General features: G+C 34.4%; 1 protein-coding gene across 1 annotated transcript in view; it reads left to right on the top strand.

Moving 5' to 3' along the window:
- GALNT1 (polypeptide N-acetylgalactosaminyltransferase 1) overlaps window positions 1-15,033 on the top strand; it is a 62,300-nt gene that overhangs the window by 15,371 nt on the left and 31,896 nt on the right. The window contains exon 3 of the mRNA XM_036229964.1: window positions 5,122-5,296. Coding sequence (XP_036085857.1) covers window positions 5,122-5,296 — 175 coding nt within the window. The remainder of the gene's footprint in view (window positions 1-5,121; window positions 5,297-15,033) is intronic.

Below are 15,033 nucleotides of genomic sequence, written 5' to 3' on the forward strand. Positions count from 1 at the left end.
GACAAAGAAACTTATAATAGCCCTGGGGATGTCCCTTTATTTAGTGGGACAGACTGAGAAGGAAGTCCAGTGAAAGAATGAGAGAAGGGCTGAGCAGTAAGCCAGAAGGTGAGTCATTAGCTAAGGGGACAGGGTTTGAGAGGCCAGCAGTTCCAGATGGGGCTTCAGAGCATGTTTTTAAACTGTGATTTATATAGCCTTAAGGGATTGAAGGCAGAGAAGGGAGAAAATGATCCAGGGAGGAGGACAGTTGATGCTAACAAGAACAGTTTGAAAAATCTGCTCTTATGTGAAGTTTCAGTGCAGTGGGAGCTGAAAGGTCCCAAGTAGTGTCAAAGCCTTGAGGTTGTTAAGGTTACCAACAGGTGAGGAATTCCTGTGGTGCCTCTGAAGAGACCTTTTAATAAAGGTGTTGGGAGAAGGTGGCTAGGTAATGGCACCAAGGATGTTGACCTTCTTAGTGGAATTGGCAAGTACACTCAGTGACCTAAAAGAATGTGGATCTCTTTTAATCTATAAGGTCTCCATGATCTTTGTTTTCTATGGCATTTGAAAAACCAAAATAAAATTAAATTGCAAAAAAAAAAAAAAAAAAAAAAAAAAACAGTGAGCAGACATAACACGCCAGAGCAGTTGTTTCAGTATTGTAAGGATCTCATTTCTGAACATTCTTTGAACTCTTTTACAGTGCCAGTTGGTGAAATTTAAGAAATTCTGTTCTGTATGGTATGAATAAAGGTGTTCTATCTTTAAGTAGAATGGATTGATTATCCTTATGGTAGTGCTAAAGCCCTCGTATATAAGATTGATACTGATAAGAGTTTTCTAGGATTCATTAAATTTACTTGTTACATGCTTCAGGTACTACGGCAGGCCAGTCTTTGGTAATTATAGAAGCATTCATTTGGTTCTGTTTTCCTGAGCAGTTCCCTCTCGTAGTTTTATTGTATTTTATACCCCAAGCTATCTGAGAATAGGAAACTTCTGTTTAGATTGGGATCCCCTTGAAAAACAAGGTTAGTATGGCTTTTGTCCTGGGATTATTTTTACTACTCTTTTGCTTTTTAGAATTAGCTCATTCATTCAGTGTATGGATTTGGATATTATATAGAACATTCAATACTTAAATGCAATTCCAAATAAGAATTGATCATTTATGCCAGCACTGTACTTAATTTTCACATCATTAAAATGTTGATGATTTAAGTTTTCATGTGCTTATGCTAGAATTACTTCAACTGTCAAACATTAGGAGGAAGCCTTCAAGAACAGTTTATAGAAGAAACTTCTGATGATTAAAAATTTAAAAATATTAGTAGTAAACACTTTTAGTAACTTACAATTTTTTGTGTTTAGATTTTATATACTAAACACATTTCAAATAAATTGAACATAAAATTGGAATGAGGGTTGAAACTGACAAGGATATTGAGGTAACAGTATCAGTGAATTTGTTATATATAATATTTTGATGTTAAAAAATAGGTAATTTGCTGTATTTTGTCATAGCTTACCTTTATTTTTAGAACATTTATTATTTTATATACCACTAAGAAAGCAAAAACATTCTAATTACTGTTGTAAGTCACATCTCAGAGATGTTAAAATATTTTTAAAAATTAAAAGGAAAAATATTTGGAGTAGATGAAATATAGTGCATAAAAACAGTAAAGATAATTGTGTAACAAAATCCTTTGGGAGAAATGATCATAGCCTTTTATTAGTATTTTTTTTTTCCTCCAAAAGGGTATCATATAACTTTATACCTCTTTTTTAATTTCCATGACAAAAATAGCAATTCGTAAGATTAAGTACATCATAGCCTTTTATTAGTATTTTTTTTCCTCCAAAAGGGTATCATATAACTTTATACCTCTTTTTTAATTTCCATGACAAAAATAGTAATTCGTAAGATTAAGTACATTCAACAGTACGTCATGTGGTTTGTATATGTTAATCTTATTTAGCAATATTCAAAGTAAACTTGTAGTTTTCTTGGTAATTAAGTTTTCTAAAATATGAAACTTCTCTACATTGTCATGTAAGTAAAGTTTAACTGAACTATATAATAAAATGTTTGTTCTCACATAATACCTTGGAATAACATCTTAGTCACTCCCTTATCAAAGTTGATTTGAGTTTTAGAAATGATCTGCTTATAAAATTTTATGCCAAGAAAGTATTTTTTTTCAGTTCAGGAAATTGACAATATCCAAATCCTATTTTAGTTACTTTCAAACAAAAATTTCTCTTAACTCACTTTCAATTTGCATGCAAGACTAGTAAGTAGAATACATGGAAAGTTAATGCTTATCATCTTTTTTGTTAGCTGCTTTTTAATACTGCAAGTGCATTAGTCGTAAAAGTATTCACTAGCCACACGCATTTTATCCTGGCCTCTTTGCCAAAGAAAAGTAAGTTAACTAGTCCATTTAATTCTTAAGGATATTATAATTTCTAAATTAGAACATTGTTAGATTTTGTAAGTCATGCAGTAATCATGTAACTTTTGATTTAATGGTAATTTTAAATGTGGCTCGGAAATGTCATGTGTACCAGTAGTTTAAAGTGTGTAATGTGGGCACTATACTAGATATTCAAATTATTAATAAGTACCAGGTGAGCAAATGTACAAAATATTACAGTAGTAGGGTTGTATATGGTGTATAGTTTTGAATTATTCTTTAAGATATCAAGGCCAGAATTTTTTACTTCATAATGATAGGGCGAGATTTTAACTTTTTGGTCATATAGTCTCTTGTGCTATAAGGAACCAAGATTATACTTACTAGTTTTTATAGTAGTAATTTCTTGAATCCTCCTTCATGTTTCTCCAACTCCCATGGAAAATTTCAAACATAAACAAAAGTAGAGAAAATAGAAAATTGAACTCCCATATACCCATCATCTGCTTTCGCAGTTGTCAACTCAAGGCTAGTCATGTGGAATGAATACATAGATATTTACTTTTTTCTCTTCGTTCACCTCCCCCCCACACTTGCCCCTCCCCCCTTTTTTGGTGCCGTTGAAGAAGAAATTTGGGTATCTTTTCCATTTTCTCATAGTCAGGATCTGCATCTCTTTAATGTTTTTTATCATGTCCTCCTGTCCTGTGTGTGTCCTGTGAATTCATAGTTAGGTTCAGAGGCTTGATCAGATTCAGGATCTTTTTTTTCCTTGCAACAAAAATATGTTACAGATGATGTTTATATAACTTAATACTCTTAAAAAAAAACAACAACAACTGAGCACCATGAACATGTTTCCATTTTAGCTTTTCTTCAAAGCATCATCTTAACTAAAATAGGGCACAGATAACTGAAGGGTATTTATAATCAGGGCCACTAGATGTCTCCCACCTACTCTTTATGTCATCTCTGCCATGCACAATAGATAATTGTCACCTCTAGAACTCTACTGCTTTCTGTTGATCCCTGAACATCCTAATCCCCAATCTGTTGATTGCTCTTTATTTTCGGATACCAGTAAGTAGAATTGGTTCTAAGAGTTTTATAATTTTTGATTTTTAAAGTATATCTGTTACTTGTATTATAGTTTTTATTACACTTGTCATTGAGATTTTTTTTTTTTTAATTCTGTCAACCCTTATATTTAAAGAGTGTACCTGCTGGACAAACATTAGGCAGGATTTGTTTTTAAAAACTATTACCAGAATTTCCTACAATTTTAAATGGTATTTCCTAATATTTTCTTGTCTCTCCTAAAACCATAGTTTATTCTGAGAATGGAGAAAGTTATTATATGCTCTAGTTTTTCTTGATGGTTCTCTAAAATATTTTTATATTCTAGACACAGTTGTTAAAGACATAAAGAATAATTTCATATGCTGCAGCTCTCGTATTGATAAGTTGCTTTGTACCACCATCTGAAACAATCATCCTTTAGGTCGGCTTTACCAGCTAGTGCTATTTGTGGGCAGATGAAGCCTGGCTGGACAGAGATGGTTTGTCTGCTGCTTTAATGTCTCCAGTTTTGTGCAGAAGCTTTTGGGGGATGCTTAAAGAATAAACTGCAGGAGAATAAAACTTTCAGTTTAAAAAAAATAGTAATATCCCAAACAGGTATTTTCCTCCCATTATTGTCCTTACCTCATTTTATACCCACTTTAACACTCTTATCCAAATTTAATACATCCTAGAACCTATTTTTCTTGGAAAGTTTTTAACATCTCAAAAGAGTATAACAAGGAACAAGATTTGGGAATTGCTAATCTGAATTGCTAATGATGCTCCACCTTGCATGGTGCTTATTATAATGTCCATTGTTATCACTTCTAGGATCTCATTTTGATTTATTAATAGCACTTTTACTCGTGTATTAGTTCAGTATATAGTTATAAAACTTCTATAAGACACTATGCTAAACTCCACAGAAGGTACATAAATGAATCAAAAACTCCAGCTAAAAAAGAGACTATAACCTATGGGGGAGCAATCATTATAGTAAAGGATGGCAGTTTGTTAGAGACATAAGAACTCTAGATAAAATGATGTGGTAGTCAAGAGTAGTAAATAGAGAAATTCAGAAAAGCTAGAGGCAAAAAAAAGCCATTTATTGGGCCTCGAAAGACAAATCGGTGTTTGGTATTACAGAGCTGGGAGTAGGAAGGAGATGCCAAGGGAAGGGACCTGTGTAAGCAAAGGCACCAAAGCAAGAAAACATGAGGCACATTTGGAGGAAAATAATGAGTTGCTATTTGAGGTCGAAGTACTGGGGAGTCAGGTAGGGAGAGCCTAGCAGGTGGTAAGTTTGGCAAGTTAGGATTCATTTTACATTAAACAGATTAGACTTTTGGAGACCATGGGAATAACACAGTGAATGCTATGCTTTAGGGAGGTTAATATGGTAACAGTATTTGAGATGAGCATGCCAAAACTATGCAATGATTCAGGTAAGTGGTGCAGTGATTCAGGGGAGCAGGTCTTGAGGACACTGGTATGGAAGTGGAGGACAGGGAATCCCCTAGGAAGTGTTACAAACTGGGAGAGGATGGGCTCAGAAATGACTTTGGTTGTTGAGGGCACAGTTTAAACTCAAATATTATTAACAGAATCATGAAATAATTGCTATAAAATTGTTAAGTTTCTTCCTTGTTCTTAGTTCTAGAGCCAGTACAAAAGCCTCATGAAGGTCCTGGAGAAATGGGGAAACCAGTTGTCATTCCTAAAGAAGATCAAGAAAAGATGAAAGAAATGTTTAAAATCAATCAGTTCAATTTAATGGCAAGTGAGATGATTGCACTCAACAGATCTTTACCAGATGTTAGATTAGAAGGGTAAGTACTTAGTGTTGTCCTGATAGTATTTAATTTGAAAGAAAGTTATGTTCTCAATTCCCGGTAAATTGTACTTAAATGTCGACTGTTCTTGAAATGAATGTTACATCACTAATTTACTACTTAGCTCATTTAAAAATAATTAAGTACTGATAAAGTAAATAGCTCAAGTTACTGTTGATCATTAGGACTATGTATTTCAGGTTTTGTAAAATAATTGTTTTTCTTAATAGTTTAAGATGGTAGGGGGTTTTATTTTATTATTTTTTAAAAATTTTAATTTTTTATGGGGATAACATTGGTTAATAAAAACTGTATAATTTTCAGGTGTACATTATCCTTTGACATATGTATATTCTATTTTGTTTTTACCAAAGTCCAGTTTCCTTCAGCTACCATATCTTTGATCCCCTTTACCCACTTCACCCTCCCTCTACACCCTATATTTGACCCTTTATACTACTACCCTTCTACTTTCTCCCTCCTCCCCCATCCCACTAGTAACCACGAGTCTATAGTCCATGTCCATGAGTCTCTGTTTGTTTGTCCTGCTCATTTGTCACTTTTGAGTTTATATCCTACATATAAGTGATAAATGTGATTTTCAACTTTTTCTGTCTGGCTTATTTCGCTTAGCATGATTATCTCAAGATCCATCCATGTTGTTGCAAATGGCAGTATTTCATCTCTTCTTATGGCTGAGTAATATTCCACTGTTTATATGTACCACAGCTCCTTTATCCAGTCATCTATCATAGGACATTCTGGTGCTTCCATGTCCTGGCCACTGTGAATAATGCTACTATGAACATCGGTGTGGAAATACCTTTTTGGATATGGGTTTTCAAGTCTTTAGGGTAAATATCCAGTAGAGGAATTGATGGATCATATGGTAGATCAATTCTTAGTTTTTTGAGGAACCTCCATACTGTTTTCCATAGTGGCTGTACCAATTTGCTGTCCCACCAACAGTGTATGAGGGTTCCTATTTCTCCACATCCTCTCCAACATTTGTTATTACTTGTCCTGTTGATTATAGCTATTCTAAAAAGTGTGAGGTGGTATTTCATTGTAGTTTCATTTTGCATGTCCCTTATAGCTAGCAATGTTGAGCACCTTTTCAAATATTTGTTGGCAATTTGTATGTCCTCTGTGGAGAAGTGTCTGTTCAGGTCCTCTGCCCATTTTTTGACTGGATCATTTGTCTTTTTGTTGTTATTGAGTCATATGAGTTCTTTGTATATTTTGGATATTAGGCCCCAACAGAGGCATTGCTTGCAAATATATTTTCCCATTCAGATGGTTCTCTCTTTACCTTGTTGATGATGATTTCTTTTGCTGAGCAGAAGCCTTTTAGTATGAGGTAGTCCCATTCATTTATTTTTTGCTTTTACTTTCCTTGCTTCTGAGGTCAAATTCATAAAATCCTCTTTAAGTCCAAGGTCATTCAGTTTAGTTCCTATGTTTTCTTCTATGCATTTTATTGTTTCAGGTCTTATATTTAGGTCCTTAATCCATTTTGAGTTAATTTTGGTATGTGATGCTAGTTTCATTCTTTTGCAGGTGGCTTTCCAGTTTTCCCAGTACCATTTATTGAAGAGGCTTTCCTTTATTCACTGTATGTTTTTGGCTTGTCAAAAATTATTTGCCCATATAAATATGGGTTTACTTCTAGACTCTTGATTCTGTTCCACTGGCCCGTGTGTCTGTTTTGCTGCCAATACCATGCTGTTTTGATTGCTGTCACTTTTAGTATAATTCGAAGTCAAGCAGAGTGATGCCTCCGGCCTTGTTCTTTTGTCTCAGGATGGCTTTGGCAATTTGGGGTCTTTTGTGCTTCCATACAAATCTGATTATTTTTTGTTCCATTTCTTTAAAAAATGCCGATGGGATTTTGATGGGGATTGCATTAAATCCTTATAATGCTTTAGGTAATAAGATCATTTTAACTGTGCTGATTCTTCCAATCCAAGAACATGGAATATCTTTCCATTTCTTTGTATCTTCTTCAATTTCCTTTAACAAGATCTCATAGTTTTCATTATATAGGTCCTTCACTTGTTTCATTAAATTTATTCATAGGTATTTTATTTTTTTTGTTGCAATTGCAAAAGGAATTATTTTTTTCAATTCTTTTTCTGACACTTCATTATTATAGGAACGCTTTGGATTTTTGAATGTTGATTTTGTATCCAGAGACTTTACTGTATTTGCTTATTGTTTCTAGTAGTGTTCTTGTGGAGTCTGTAGGGTTTTGTATATAGAGAATCATGTCATCCACATATAGTGACATTTTGACTTCTTCATTTCCTATTCGGATGCCTTTTATATATTTCTCTTGCCTGATTGCACTCGCTAGGACCGCCAATGTTATATTGAATAACAATGGTAATAGTGGACAACCACAACCTTGCTTTGTTCCTGATCTTGGAAGGTTTTTAGTTTTTCACCATTAAGTATAATGTTGGCTGAGGGTTTGTCATATATGGCCTTTATTATGTTAAGGTACTTTTCCTTCTATACCAGTTTTGTTAAGTGTTTTGATCATAAATGGATGCTATGTCTTGTTGAAGGCTTTTTCTGCATCTATTGATATCATGTGATTCTTATCTTTTAATTTATACGATGTATCACATTAATCGATTTGCATATGTTGAACCACCCCTGTGCCCTGGGATGAAGCCCACTTGATTGTGGTGTATGGTCTTTTTAATATATTGCTGTATTTGTACACTAGTATCTTATTTAGGATTTTTGCATTTGTGTTCATGAGAGAGATTGGTCCGTAGTTTTCTTTTTTTGTGTTTTCTTTACCAGGTTTTGGTATCAGAGTAATGTTGGCCTCATAAAATGTATTGGGAAGTATTGCCTCCTCTTAGATTTTTTGGAAGAATTTGAGGAAAATAGGTATTAAATCTTATTTGAATTCTTTGTAGAATTCACTGGTGAAGCCATCTGGTCCTGGAGTTTTACTTTGTGGTAGGTTTTTGTTTCAATTTCCATACTGCTGATAGGTCTATTTAGATTTTTCAGTTCTTCTTGATTCATTCTAGAAGGTTGTATTTTTCTAAGTACTGGTCTTTTTCTTCTAGGTTATTAATTTTGGTGTTATATACTTATTCTTGTATGATCCTTTGTATTTCTGTGATGTCAGTCATAATTTCTCCTCTCTCATCTGATAGGGGGTTTTAAACTCTCTTATTACCAAAAGATTCATATGATCAGTTTTTAAAAAAGATTCTTTTAAGTGCTGTATAACTTAAAACAAATATACAGTTGTACATGTATAGATTACTGATTTTTTACATATGTATATACCTGTCTAACCATCATCCAAATTAAGATATGTTTTCATCACCCCTGAAAGTTCTCTTATGTTTCTTTCCAGTCAGTACTCCTACCTGAGAGGCAGCCTTTGTATCGATCTCTCTAAATATAGTTGAGTTTTGCCCTTTTTTAAAATTTTAAAAAATGGATTAAATTAATATATATTCTTTTGTGTTTTTGAAATCCATGTTGTGGATATATCAGAAGTTTATTCTTTTCCAGTGCAGGGTAGAGTTTTGTTAATGTTTGTTTACACATTGATAGGCATTTGAGTCGCTTCCATTTTTTGACTATTATGAATTAAGATGTTGTGACATTCTTGTGCATATCTTTTGGAGGACTTAAGCTCTCATTTCTATTTGGTATCTACTGGGGTAAAGGAATGGGTATACATTTATAAAGCTTTTGCACATGCTGTCAAATGTTTTTCTAAGATGGTTGTACTAATTTACACTCCTGTGAACAATATGAGACCCAGTTGCTACATATGAGGAAGGTAATACAAAATATCTAGACAGTAGGACAGCCGGCCCAGTAAAAAACAAGAGAATTGTGCAAAAAGCAGGTAGATTAAGTGAATTCATCTGCGGCTGAGACCCCTAGCTACCTTGCCTCAATGGCTCTTATGAATGCTAGCAACCAGGCCTTCCCCTCCAGGCAAGAGATTGGATTAGCCCTAGAGAAGAAAACCTACAGGCACCGACGTCAGAGATTTTCCAATTTATGGCACAGTCTGATCACCCCAGTGGAAACTCATAGCAAGCTTGATGCATCTACATTTATTGTGGCTATTGATATATTTGTACTTCTTTTAGGTTGAACTATACAAAATTGGTATTTTAACCATTTTGACCTATGAAAATTAGATTCATAAAGTTCAACCTAATACTTATTTTCTGTTTACCTTTTTCATTTTCCACTCATTTTCTGCTTTGCTGATTGATATTATTTCAGATGGTGAACTTTTTAGTATTTGTGTTTTTCTCTCTCATGGTTTGGAACCTGTACATTTTATTTCTATTCATTTAGTAGTAAGACCTGTAATTGTCAAGAAGATTTGGATTTATCTTCATCAACATGCTTAGTGCACATAGTGTACTTTTGCACTGGGTATTCACATTATTCTTCAATTCTAAGACATTTCTAGCTTTAATCTCAGATAATTGCTACATCACCATTTCCTCCAGTCTATTCATCTGGAACTACTCATGTGCACATACTAGAGTTGCTCAATCTCTGTCTGTATTTTTTCTTCCTTTTTGAATTGTATCTAGGTGAATTTCTCATTACTGTCTTGATAGTGGCAAAGTCTAGGTCTGGCTCTGCCATTTATTGACTCTCTGACTTTGGACAAGTTACTTTACCTTTCTGTACCTCATTATCCTTATCTGAACAATAAGGAAAATAACAAAAATTGCTGCGGTGATTTGTAGTGCTTTGAATACTTCCTGGTATCTAGAATATAGAGGGGGCCTTTTTGTTCAGGAAGTGAGCTCTAGGTCCTAGTTTGATTCTCAGGAAAAGCTAACTCTAAGCATGCTTTTCAATTCCCATTCTTTTTTTTTATTAATCATTTTCTGGCTTCTGACGCGTAATCACAATGAAATGTTAAATGAGAAATATTACATTAATACTTAACTATCCCTGTACTAAGTTGGGCAGGTGGCCAGCTGGTGCATTTCAAAACAATTCCCAGAGGTGGAAGGATAAGTAGTATGGGACAGCCCCTCGAGTGCAGCTTTTTCACTCCCTTTTCTGAATCCAGAAAAGCCTTGCTTATTCTCAGTCATGGACTCAACTGGTGGTATAAACTGGCAGTGATCAGATCATCCTGTTCTTGCTAAGAACCTTTACAGCCTTGTAGGGTCTCCAGGGGCATATTTTCTGGAGGAAAAGGAGGAAAGAATAACATTGTTGCAGTGTCAAAAAGAGTTAAATAGAAGTAACAGTCAAAAAATAACTTTCAGTGTGCGATTTTAGGGAAGCAGGTTTAAGACAAATTCCAAATCACCTAATATGGCAATTCCATTCTATATAATTAGTGTTGGATGCTTAAAAAGTAGTAGTAATACCATTTAGTCAGTATTATGTACCAGGCACTATATACATTATTACATTTAAGCAGTTGAACAAAGTAGTAGTATGCTCAGTTTACTGTGGGAAAACTCGGATTTTAGGAGATTAAATGATTTGTACCAGAAATAGTTAATAACTGACCCAAGTGAAATTTGTCAGTGATAAAACATGTAATCTTGATCATTATGCTTCGCCATCACTTTTATGGTTAGTTCTTCATTGATCTTGTCTGAATGAGAGTACACAGGGGAGGAATTATGTAACATTGCTAAACACTGCCTGGCAGGTAGCCAGACATCTTAAGAAATACAGACTTGTCATTGGTAAATGGAGGTGATAGGCTAAATTTAGTGAGTGACAAAGAATGCTTTAAAAATTATAGCTTAAAGGCACATGAAGAGAATTATAGTGCACATCCACCTTGATTTGGAATTAAGCTTCTTCATGTTCTAAGCCTGTTTACTCATCTGTAAAATTGAGATAATAATACATCTTAGTGTTTTTGTAAGGATAAAGTGGTATAATACATATAAAACTCTTAATGCCATTACAGGCTGTAAGAGAGTTAGGATAAGTAGAGAGGGACTTTAACAATTGAAAAATAACAGAAATGATAATTATCGAAAGACTTCTGTTGTTCTGTATTCCTGAATTGTTAGGTATTTGTATGGATTGATTCTTTGGTAAGCCTAGTCTTGGTGAGATGAACACTATCTTAAGCAAATTTAATAATCTCTGTTTCCTGAAACACCTCTGACTCAGGCAGGCACTCAAGCTAATTCTCAGGCCATACAGTGAATTTCATGTATTAGAGTTTATTCAGTAATCCTTTTATTCACACATAACAATAGTCCTCATTATATAGGCCATCTTTTAGTATTGTACATAGGGACATAAATGAAACCACTTGTGTTTTCACTCATTGTTTAAAAACTAGGGATTTTCAGTCAACTCCAACTCCACTCCCAGTATATAACTCACTCCCATTAATAGCATCATTCACTATGGTAGTGATGATGCAGTTTGAAAAACCTGCCCAGTGTCATTTAAGTGTATGCATGTACCACATTTATTCCTCCTTTCAACAGTTAATGGACATTTTGGGTTGTTTCCATTTTCAGGCTGTAAATTTGTACACAAGTGTTTGTGTGGATAAATGTTTCATTTTTTTTTTCGGTAGATTCCTAATTGCTGGGTCATATGGCAACTATGTAAGAATTTGCCAAACCTCTTTCCAAAGTGACTGCACCATTTACGTTTCCACCAGCAATGCAGGAGGGTTTTATGTACATCTTCACCAACACTTGATTTTTACTGTCTTTATTATAGCCATTCTGCTGGTCGTGAAGTAGTATCTCGTGATTTTAATTTGTAGTTCCCTAATGTCTAAATGATCTTTTCATGTACTTATTATATTCATATATCTTAAAGAAATGTTTTTTTAAATCTTTTGTCCATTTTTAATTGGATTATTTGCTACCATGTTAATGAGTTGTAATAGTTTTTTATATATTCTGGATACAAATCTTTGATCAGAGATATGATTTCCAAATATTTTCTCCTAGTTTATGGCTTGGCTTTTTATTTCCTTAATGCTACCTTTGAAGCACAAAAATTTTTAAATTTTGATGAAGTCAGATATATCAGTTGTTTCTTTTATGAATTCAGCTTTTGGTGTCATATCAAACTTAATGGTACAAGACTAAAAGCTTTTCCCCTAAGGTGGGAAACAAAGAAAGAATTCTGCTGTCTACTTCTATTCAACATTATACTTGAAGGTAGTCCAAAACTTGGAAGTACACCTGAAGGAGAGCCCTAAGAGAAGCGCTCTCTTTCTGGTCTGAGGAATAAGAAAGGGGTCTCTTGATGGTTAGAGAGTGGAGAAAACCCTCTATTTTTTTCTTCTTTTCCCCTCATTTCGCCCCCCTGCCCCACACCTGTCTCTATTATTTCAGTCTCAGGCAATGTTGCTAAGGCTGCACAGCCAAGAGAGCAGGAGCCAGGTAAGCTATTAAAACTCTGAGGGAGGAGGCTTCTCTCTGACCAGAGGATCTCTGGTCTGCAGAGCATGTAGGAGCCCCATTGTTTTTCTTTTTCTGTCTTCTCTGCTTGGCCAAGAACACAGACACAATCACAGGAAGCGTGTAGCAGAGAAAGGAAACTATAAAGCCTCAGTTTTCTAGCTATGTTGGAACACTCAACATAAATGATGTCAGTTCTCCCACAGTAGATGTACAGATTTAATGCAATTCCATTCAAAATCCCAGCAGGGGATTTAAAATTTAAATGGAAAGATAAAGGAAATAGGATAACTAAAATAATTTTGAAAAAGAATACAGTTGGAGGAAATACATTACCGAATTTAAAGCCTTACTATACAAGACAGTGGGGTATTGGCAAAGAAACATAAATAAATTGGTGGAACAGAATAGAAAGTTCAGAAATAGATCCACACAAATATGGCTATTTGGTTTTTGCCAAGGGTACAGAAGCCATTCAATAAAGATTATCTTTTTCAACAAATGGTGTTGGAACGATTAGACATCCATATGCAAAAGCATTAAACCTAAATCTCATGCGTTATATGAAAATTAACTCAAACTGGATCATAGATCTAAATGTAAAACCTAAAAATTTATAACTCTTAGGGAAAATATTCAGGGCCTGGCTACATTATGCAGAGAGTATTTAGACATGACACCAAAAGCATGATTTAATTTTTTTAAAATGATAAATTGAACATCAAATTTTAAAACTTTCACCCTCCTAAAAACACTATTAAGAGAAAGAAATGAAAAGCTACAGACTGGGAGAAAATATCTGCAAACCATACTTTCAATAAAGGACATATATCTAGAATATATAAAGAACTCTCAAAACAAACAACCAATTAAAAAAATGAATATAATAAAATGTTTAAAAACTTGACACTTCATCTAAGATGCCAAATAGATGGCAAATGAGCACATGAAAAGACATTAGCCATTGGGGAAATGCCAATTAAAACCATGAGACACTACTTTATGCCTATTTAAATGGCTAAAATAAAAATTACAGTATCATGTGCTGGCAAAGATGCAGGACAGCTGGAACTCTCGTCCAATCCCGGTGGGCACACAGGAAGCCTCTGGGTGTGGTAACGGTCTATTTCTTCATGTGAGTGTTGACTCCTTGATGCATTCATTCACTTTGTGGAAAATCATACATCTATACATACTTAGGATTTGTCAGCTCTTCTGTGTGTATATTTCAGTAAAAAGACTCTTCCCTCTTTCCCTAATGACAAATCTGTATGTAACTTTTTAAAAAAGTAGTATAACCTCACACTGGTTGATTTGCATTCCTGAGGATGAAAGACTCAGTTGGAGCTGAGGGTGGAAGAAAGCTGCTTCATAACACTGCCTGTGGCCTTCCTGCTCGTCCTCAGCTCTGTATCTCCCACCCTCAGAGGGACCGCCTACTCTCACCTCCACAAAAACAGGCAGTCCCTCCATGGGAAAAGCTTAGCTAGACTGCTGGAAGGTTCTTTGATTTTTCTCAAGTGCTTTGTGGCTTTCCCAAATGTATATATGTTTATCTGTTCTGAGATCGGTCATGATGATTTTTCCATATTTTCTCTATTTTCTATTTTGCTTTAAGAAAATGTTTGTGAATTTGTTGTATCCTCTGAATGATTAAATTTAACTGCTTGATTTAGGAAATTTTCTTTTTTATTAGAATCCCAATATTTACTTTGCTTTTTGGTTCTTCCATCCTATTGCAAATGATTTCCATTTTAGTCTTCCTTATTTCTAGCGTTCTTATAGTCTTACTTCCTTATCATACAATTTCAGAATTTAATTCTTTAATATATTATCCAGGAAATAAATCTGGCTTATCATTTCTCTTCTGCAGAAACTGGCATCTCAGATTTTTCTGTTTTCTTCCTGTCCACATCCTGACTAACATTCACATGGCTAACAATACTCTTTATACACTATGTACTTTGCCTAATCATCTTCTCTGTCTCACTTAATTTTGTTCTTTTAGCTGTTCTGGTAAGCTGGCAGCTCTGTAATCACCTTGACTATTTCCTGCTTCCCAATTCTATAATAATAAAAGGGATTAATTTGGGAAAAGAGATACTATGTGATTTAATACGATTAAGTTAAATAATCTTAGAAACTTTTTCTTAACCTTCTTTACCTGTACCCAGGTCATTCTTCACTTCAAAGTCATGTTCAGGTAGTCCATGAGTCAGGCATTCAGGAGACATCTTCCCATAAAAACATGAGTGTCTTAGCTTGCTCACCTATGATGTATTTGAAGCGTAGTAGTAATGGTTATAATATATA

Source organism: Rousettus aegyptiacus, unplaced genomic scaffold (genome assembly GCF_014176215.1).
Source record: "Rousettus aegyptiacus isolate mRouAeg1 unplaced genomic scaffold, mRouAeg1.p scaffold_m13_p_12, whole genome shotgun sequence".
NCBI lineage: Eukaryota > Metazoa > Chordata > Mammalia > Chiroptera > Pteropodidae > Rousettus > Rousettus aegyptiacus.